Here is an 8,913-nt window from a genome sequence, read left to right as displayed (position 1 = left end):
GTACCTCTGGTGCAAATTACTGACCTCTGTCATCATTTTAGGTGGGGGAACTTGCACAATCGGTGGCTGACTAAATACTTTTTTGCCCCACTGTATTTGCATGCTTCCATCTCAGGTTTCTGCTCGGTGACAGCTCGTACTTTTCGACTGTCCTTTTTCTCCCTCCTTCACGCTCACAGACACATAACTGGTATGGCAGTCCATTCTCCCTGCAGCACTGACTACACTGCCCATGAGGCTACATTCTGTAGGGCTATGCCTGTAACACTCTGGCTATTATCTTCATATTAGATCATTTTTTGAATAATCATTTAAAACCAATTTTTCACGTCATTATGCGGGCCACAAATAGAGCTGACATGGGCCGCGAGATTGAGACACAGGCATTAGAGCCTCTTAATGCGTGTTTTGTTTGGGTTTCCACAGGCGTGGAATTACCAAAAATAGAGAGGGTATAGCCTAACATATGAAACAGGAAAAGACCACTGTGTAATCCATTTATTTCAACAAAGTAACTGTATTCTGAATACCACCTTTTTAAACGGTAACTGTAACAGAATACAGTTACTCATATTTTGTATTTTAAATACGTAACGCTGCTACATGTATTCCGTTACTCCCCAACACTGTTTATACACTTAGCCCCGCTCCCTAGTGACACAACATAAAGAATTCCTTCCCCATATGAGGAGATGTTTAAAGAAGAGAAACTAGTGGGAGAAAATGTGTTTGCGACGAGTGTTAGCTATGTTTAGCTGGTTCATCATGTATTGTATAGCACAACTGATTGAAAATCAAATATTGCATAACTCTTCCAGCATTTTTCATCAAAAGGTCTGTGTATCCCTCCATGGATATGCCTCCCCAGACCCACCACCAAACTGGTCATGCTGAACAATGCTCTCCAAGGCTTCTCCAGACCCTTTCATGTTTGTCACATGAGCTCTAATCTATGAAAAGCATAGGATACCAATGGTGGACCTGTAATTTCTGGTATTAAATGGCAAATGGCAGTAAGGCTCCATGGTACCAGGCAATGAGTACAGGGCCCACCAGAGAACTTCAGGCTCTTAGGCCCCCCTCATGAGGTCTGTTTCTGATTGTTTGATCAGAGAAATTCACGCTTGTCTCCTGTTAAAGGTCATATTGGGGATCTAACTGGGCTTGTCCGATTCCTACTTGCAAAAAGGAAAATATACCAGTCCTGCTGATGGGTTGAGGGCAGTTAGAAAAGATGAGGAGGGTAAAGATTTTATCTTTATCAGAAAAGAAATTATGAAATCTACATTGATTATTTATTTACTTGTTTTTTTCATTCATTCATTTTGTAAATACTCTGCAGTTGGTTTTTATTACGGTAAATCTTAACTGGATCTAATGTTTTCATTGGGTTAGGGTTAAATTTAAAATACAAATGGCAAATTCAGTTAAGATGTTATTAATATTAACTAAAATCTTGTAGCAACATTGTGATGCCTAAAATATGCTTCTAGTGATAACTTTAGATAAATCGATATATTCCCCTAACTAAACTACTATTACATTGTCTAGATCATAGGTGTTAAACTCCACTCCTCGAGGGATAGTGTCCTGAAACTTTTCTGTGTGTCCCTGCTGCAACACACCTTAATAAAATTAGTAGGTCATTAACAAGACTCGATAGAACTTGACTGCATGCTAAGGTGGCAGTTCAGCCATTTGATTCATGTTACAGCAGCTCATGAGTGAATGAACATGGTGCAATAACAGTACTTTTAGAAGTACAATTTTCCAAACACTTACATTTACTTAAATTTATTTAACATTACTTGAGTAGGGTAAGATTTGCCACTTCTGCATGCAGTCGAGTCCTATAGAGTCTTGCTAATGACCAGGTGTGTTGCAGCGGGGTCACATTTAAAAGTTTCAGGACAGCAGCCGTCAAGGACTGGAGTTCGACACCTCTAGTCTAGATGGTCATTTATCACACTAATGCCAAAAAAACCAAAAGAAAAACAAAACCATTTTAGTACTTTTTGGCAACTGGAGAGCAATAGATCAACAGATCAATGCCTGTGAAGTACTTTAAATCTTAGTAGAGTCTCTACTCCCATAAAATCTGTAATTCATATGTTTATTTTCTTAATCACTTGTCTAGGTAAGGATTTAAAATTCATTAATTATTTACACAAAACCCAGTATTACATATATCAACACTCAAAATTCGACATTTATTAAATATGTTGAAATGTCATCTTTACAACCATGTTTTATTGTGGAATTTTAGTTCAGAGCCTCATCATAAATTCTGCTAGTATGCTTATCTTATCTGCTCTCTGCTCTGCTCAACCCCATGCTCTTCCTGCATACCTGTTGAAGTTATCACGTGTATGTGGGATGACCCTATCAGAGCGTTAGGTGTTTGTTCAGATAAGTGGATGTAGCCAGAGCAAAAAAATTATGCAACACATATCTAATGAGAAAAATATCTGAACAGTACTTACTATTACCTTTGGAGACACTGTTAATGGTTATGTGACCTTAACCCAACTGTATTAACGTAAAACTTCATGAAATTGAGTAAAATGCTTTTCATTGAGGGTTTAAATTTTTTTTTAAGTTTAAAAAAAAAACTTTTATCTTTGCAGATTATATATAACAAGCAGGAAATAAAACCATATTTAGGTAGGTAGGAACTCTAACCATACCATTTCTTTTTTTGAATTTTTTCATTGCCAATTATGTAAATTCTGTGTTTGTTGGTCATCATAAATCCATTTACATGAGGACATGGTCTTGGAAACACCGTGTGGAGTTAGCATGTTCTCCCTGTGTTTGCATGGGCTTTCTTCAGATACTCTGGCTTCCTCCCAGAGTCCAAAGACATGCAGTCAGTGGGGTTAGGTTAATTGGTAACTCTAAATTGTCCATAAGTGTGAATGGCTGCCTGTTCCTATGTGTTAGCCCTGCAACAGGCTGGTGAACTGTCTAGTGTGTATTATGCTGCGGTAGGCTCCAGCCCCCCGATAAAGGATAAGTGGAAGAGATGGATTTATTATGTACTACCAAGTACGGAGAGTTATAACATGATAAAAACAAAGTTAAAAGAAAGCAGCAAAGGGCTATGTTCTGGTATGTGATATGATAAGTTTTTCTTAGCCATTCCTTTAAAATGTGATTTTTAAAAAAGAAACCATAAAAAAGCTCTGGATTTTTTTCTTTTTCCAGCTGATAATTGAAGTCAACAAAAACCTCAGGATGTCAGAAACAAGGTAAAGTAAAAAACAAAACAAAACAGTTATGCTGAAGTATTAGCAAAAATGGTAATACTTAAATCTACTATATTAACAAAAATAATCACAGTCATATTCTAAGGATATTCAAATATGGAACAAGTCCAGATGTTTTTTCTACTGTCAACACATAACACATATACATAGGGAAATCAAAGACTGCAATGAATTATATGTATTTATTGTAGCTTCATACACTGTAATCACAACACTATGCCACAAGAGGACAGGATTTGAAAGACTTCCAGATCCTTTATCTTACACCCCAGCAGCTTTTACCTAATGCTGTCAAAGGAAACCTATATAAGAAATCAAATGCATATCTCACCTTGGACAACACAGGGACAGCGTTAAAAACAGAGGTGTGACTGTCAGCATTTTTACACACCAGAGAAGGAGAAAGGACAGTCTGTAAGGGATACAAGTTACAATTTACACTTTCACTACTATCACTTTTAGATAAATCTGTGTTTTAAATATGCAGACATCCGTCTTATTATCATGAATCAAGGAAGAGCATTTCAATTTCATTGCTGAATTTGCATTAGCAATTATAAAGTCATATTACTGGCAGTGGCTGAATCATATCATAGAATACTTTGAATTCAATTCAATTCAATTTTATTTATATAGCGCCAAATCACAACAACGGTCGCCTCAAGGCGCTTTATATTGCACAGTAGATTGTACAAAAATAGATACAGAGAAAAACCCAACAATCATATGACCCCCTATGAGCAAGCAATTTGGTGGCAGTGGGAAGGAAAAACTCCCTTTTAACAGGAAAAAACCTCCGGCAGAACCAGGCTCAGGGAGGGGCGGGGCCATCTGCTGCGACCGGTTGGGGTGAGAGAACCCTTTTAGCACCCTGAGTTCTATTAGTAATTTAAATTTGGTTATTACTGCTCTTTGGGACCTTGGGGGTGCCTGTTGATATATCAGTCAATAAATAAGAGTATTCAGAAAGCGCAACTCCTCCCGATGGGCAAGAGCTATACTAAAACTTTTTTTTAATACAGTGGGATCAAGGTCAAGATTTAGTGAAAAAAGGAAACTGAAATCTGTCTTTAAACAACAACAAAAATTCTTCTTCAGATATTCATGTACATGCAGATGATGTTTTAAAACATACTTATTGCAATTCAAACATGTATAAAAGTAGCATTATTCTTCCATTGCCCTGTGTCCCATTCAGATTTAGTTAATAGAGGAATTTGTTAACTAGCCCTAAGGTCTAAGGGTAAACCATCTTTTACGCTTCATTTTACTGAACACTGAGGTGTTTTGTGTCATTAAATAAAGAGTAGAGGAAAACCCAGGAGTACAGGAGTTCAATACTTCCGGCTGTCACTGTCAGTATAGGGTTTTCAACCATGTATTAGAAATAACCATTTTATTTACAGTTATTTATTTGTCCAATTGTCCTGCTTGAAAAAAACGAAAGAAAAAAGAAATTCAAATTATTCTGATGGTAAATGTTAAAAATTCTGATTCACTGAAATACATAGCAGTAAACAATTTACTGTGCATGTTTCAGTAAATGAGGCAAATTGTTGTTTTGTGTTATAGCAAAAGGTTCAACGAGGCCTTGTGCACATACATCACAGAAACATTAGGCCACATTGAGACAGTAGGAACTTTCTGCAAGACATTCCCTAAATGGATGGAAGCAAGGAAGACTGAGTTGGAAAAGCTCAACAAGATGTTGAGTCCAGAGAGCAAAGGTGCAGAGTTGGAGAAGGAGCTGGACGAAGTGTTAAAAAACACTTTGGATGGTCTGGAGAAGCTTGACCTCTTCTTGGATGCAGTGGAGAAGCTTGCAGTGACCTCACTGAATGTGTTCACTCAAAACCAGGTGGTACAGCTGCCCAAACACAGTGAACATGTTCAAATTGTCATCATACATGCAAAACTGATCTGCCCTCTGCTACTGGAGTTTAAAAGAGATGCAAAAGTCTTCTTCCTTCCCAAACTTCAAAATTTGGAGGTGCTGAAATATCAGTTTGACAGATACGTACAAGTCTCCAAGATGATCTGTGACAGATTTGAAAAAAGGTAAACAACATCATGAACAACAGAATTCCTCTGATTCAAATAAAAAAGAAACTATGCACGTTATAAAACATTAACATATTTCATATTGTGTCTCTAAAATCAGCATCAGTGCCTTTCCCTTGATGATGAATGAAGTTCAAGTAGACATCAACACGGATCTGCCTGAAAGTGACATACAAGACATGCTTTGTCGTATTAACCAGCTCAATGAAATCCGGTAGGAATGTCTTAATTACGTTGTTAGACCTCCCTCATGTTTGCTAGAAAGTACATTTTATAAGAAATATGTCATTTTCTTCTTTTCAACAGCCTTGATTTTGTAGGCCATAATGACAAAGTGAAAAGATGCTTTTAGACAGTGTTGTGAAGGTTACTTTTAAAATATATTCCACTACAGATTATAGAATACATGCCCCAAAATGTATATTGTAACCTATTCCGGTAAGTTATTCAATGTGAGTAACATATTCTGAATACTTTGGATTACTTAATATATTGTCATGCTTTTTACAACTACATGAGTGTAATATTGCTGTGTGATTTTATTACTATTACTGAAGGCTACTTGCCACTGAGCTAACATTGTTAACTGGCGTTAGTTCATAGACTTTCAGAACTGCACATGATTATTTGCAGCTAGCAGGTTGTTAATGCTGTCCATCAAGTCTATGAACTAACCTCAGCTAACGCCAGCTATCAATTTTAGCTTGGTGGCGAGTAGCCTTCAGTAATAGTAATAACTCACACAGCAATAGCACATCGAAAACCCTGAAGTGGCACATAACCCAGGTAGCTACCACAACTAAAACAAGGTAGCAGCAGTAGGCTAACGTAAGTAAACAACTTACTTAGATGTTTCTTTAGGTTGGAGTCTTTTGACGCTGAGAGCAGCTTGGTTTCTGGCAAACAGAGTTTGCATTGAACGGTCAGATTTTGCCCACCGCTTTTTTGTTTAAATATGAAATGGTGTCGGAATTTCCGTGTAAGAAATGCATTCCTGTTCATGCACTGCTGGCTCCTTTGTGCTAGTTAGGGTTTTGCCAATGTGTGGAATTACCAAAATTAGAGAGGGGATAGCTGAACATATGAAACAGGAAAAGACCTCTGTATAATCCATTTATTTCAACAAAGTAACTGTATACTAATTATCACCTTTTTAAATGGTAACTGTAACGGAATACAGTTACTCATATTTTGTATTTTAAATACCTAACACCAGTACATGTATTCTGTTACTCCCCAATGCTGCTTTTAGATATATTTTTCTATTTACCTATAACCTCAGGTTTCAACAGTCTACTTGTGTCTGCCACTGAGAAGCTATCGTTGTTTTTGGTTTTATTGAGCAAGGAAGTCTTTCACTGTTCTAGGGAATGTTTGAAGCTTTCGAAATTTATTTGAAGCTTGATCTGTATTTCACTTTAAATTTATCATGGATATCTACAGAGATTTTGCTACTGTTGATTTTCTGAGCTGGACTCATGTTCTTGATATATCTCAATCATCTTTATAGACAAAAGGACATATTCGAACCACATGCAAATCTATCCATCGATTTTCCTCCACTTATCTAATTCAGTTTAGCAGGGAGATTGGAGCCTATCCCAGCTACCACAGGGCAAGTGCAGGGTACACCCTCGACAAATCGCCAGTCTGTCACATTGTTTTCAAATTTAAAAAATAAATATTTTAATTTTATGAGAATATTTTATTTTTATTTTAAATGTAAATATTTTGTTTTTATTTTCTTTTACATTGTTCTTGTCTATCTTTTAACCTGTTAGCAGTCGGACGTACCGCCCACGGGACATTGGATGGTTTAGGGGACTAATTGGACTGCTAAGGGGTTAACTAATCACTCTCAATTAACAGAATAAAATGAAGTTTAAAACTTTCCTCTTCTTTACTAAGGATGGACACAAACTTCCGGATGGTGTTTTTATTCCAGGAAAAGTCCTGTTCTGACTTCATCAAAGAGGTCCAAAACCGACAGCCGAAGATGCTGAAGTTCCTAGAAGACCTGGAGCAGTGTGCTGTACAGTTAGATAGAATGAATAAGGGAGCAAAAATCTCTAGCATAACAGGCAGCTCAGTGGGAGCAGTTGGAGGTGTGCTGTCCATTGTTGGTTTGGCGTTAAGTCCTGTAACAGCAGGCGCATCTCTGGGTCTGTTAATAAGTGGGACAGTAATGGGAATCTTGAGTGGAACCAACAGTGCTGTGACCACATTCACAGAGATTGGAGTTAATCACAAGCAGAAAAACAAAGCCAATGATGCACTCCAAAAGTTCAGGAAAGATGTGCAAAGTATTCAGGATTGTCTGGGAGAGGTAATCAATCAACCAACTGCTGACAAAGAAATGGGTTTTTATAAAGATATGTGCAGCGGCTTTAAAAAAGTTAGGTCAGTTGGACAGAGCATTCGATCACTGGTTAAAGATGCTTCAGATGTTAAATTGATAAAATCTAAAAACCTGATTGCAGGTTCTGGCAAGATGGTGGCCCAGGAAAGTAAAGCATTAAGTAATGCACCCAAGATGGCTTCGGAAATCCAAGAAATGAGTCAGGCAGCATTCAAAGGGTCCCTTGCTCTCTCTAAGACAGCCAGAGCTGGTGCAATTGCACTAAATGCTTTACTTCTTGGCATGGACATCTACTCCATCTGTAAAAACAGCATCAGTCTGGCTAAAGCCAACAAAACTGAAATCTCACAATTCATCAGAGCAAGAGCTGCACTTTGGAAATCAGAAATAAACTCATGGCAAAACATCTGTAACTCTCTGAATGAAGGTCTGAAGACAGAAGACAAAAAGAAAGCTTTCCTAGAGATTCCATTTTATACAGCGATGAAGAGACAAGTACAGAAAAAACAGTCTGTGTCTTTTGAGAACAAACAAAGGGACAGAGAACTGAAATTCCAAAAAGAATTTTATTTAATTATGGTGGTTCTAGGAGGCTTATTAGGGTTTGCTGCATGGGTCTGTGGCGCATTTAGCAATTAGACATGAGAGTACTTAAGGTGAGGCCAAAGAGTATAAAAGTGTGCCACTTTGTCTTTGGTCTTAGTGGCTAGTGTGTGGACCTATGTGGAAATTCTGACTGATTTCTTGAGCTATACTCTCTTTCTTGGTCAGGACCAAAGCTTTGCTAACATCTTTCTTGTTGCTCTCAGAAATAGCAGCGTAGCAATATTAATTTAGACTTTGTAATAATTTGTTTTGTTTCTGATTCTGATTAAGACAGACAAGTTCACTTATAACTTGTCTTTCTCTTAAATATTTACCCACCAATAAAAGCAAAAACAAATAACAAATATTTTATTTCAACAAATATATAAATCTCTTTTCCACCAAGGATGGACCCAAACTTGGATGCTGCTTTTGTTCCAGGAAATGCCATGTTCTCACTTCATTAGTGAACTGAACAAACGACAGGACAACATGATGCAGTTTCTTAGAGCAGTGTGCTGTTCAAAAGCCTGCTTGTTCCACAAAGATGGTGGTGCACGAAAGTAAAGTAATAAGTAATGCATCTAAGATGGCTTCAGAAATCCCAGTGGGTCAGGCAGCATTCAGAGGGAGCATTCA

General features: G+C 37.5%; 1 protein-coding gene across 3 annotated transcripts; it reads left to right on the top strand.

Annotated features, from left to right (window-relative positions):
- Positions 1-1,709: 1,709 nt before the first annotated feature.
- LOC102304584 lies at positions 1,710-8,907 on the top strand. Of its 3 annotated transcripts, XM_042217479.1 has the most exons (5): positions 1,710-2,664; positions 3,208-3,251; positions 4,842-5,327; positions 5,431-5,544; positions 7,239-8,907. In XM_042217479.1, the coding sequence occupies exons 2-5, from the start codon at positions 3,238-3,240 to the stop codon at positions 8,326-8,328; spliced, it is 1,704 nt and encodes a 567-aa protein (XP_042073413.1). In that variant the 5' UTR covers positions 1,710-2,664; positions 3,208-3,237; the 3' UTR covers positions 8,329-8,907. The 3 variants fall into 3 exon arrangements, with proteins under 3 accessions (XP_042073413.1, XP_042073412.1, XP_042073411.1); XM_042217478.1 differs by having other exon boundaries at positions 1,710-3,251; XM_042217477.1 differs by lacking the exons at positions 1,710-2,664; positions 3,208-3,251 and having other exon boundaries at positions 4,050-5,327.
- Positions 8,908-8,913: the final 6 nt, after the last annotated feature.

This window comes from Haplochromis burtoni, unplaced genomic scaffold (genome assembly GCF_018398535.1).
Source record: "Haplochromis burtoni strain Fernald_Lab_line unplaced genomic scaffold, NCSU_Asbu1 Contig_2049, whole genome shotgun sequence".
Classification (NCBI taxonomy): Eukaryota; Metazoa; Chordata; class Actinopteri; order Cichliformes; family Cichlidae; genus Haplochromis; species Haplochromis burtoni.
This window is presented reverse-complemented; position numbering and strand designations above follow the sequence as displayed.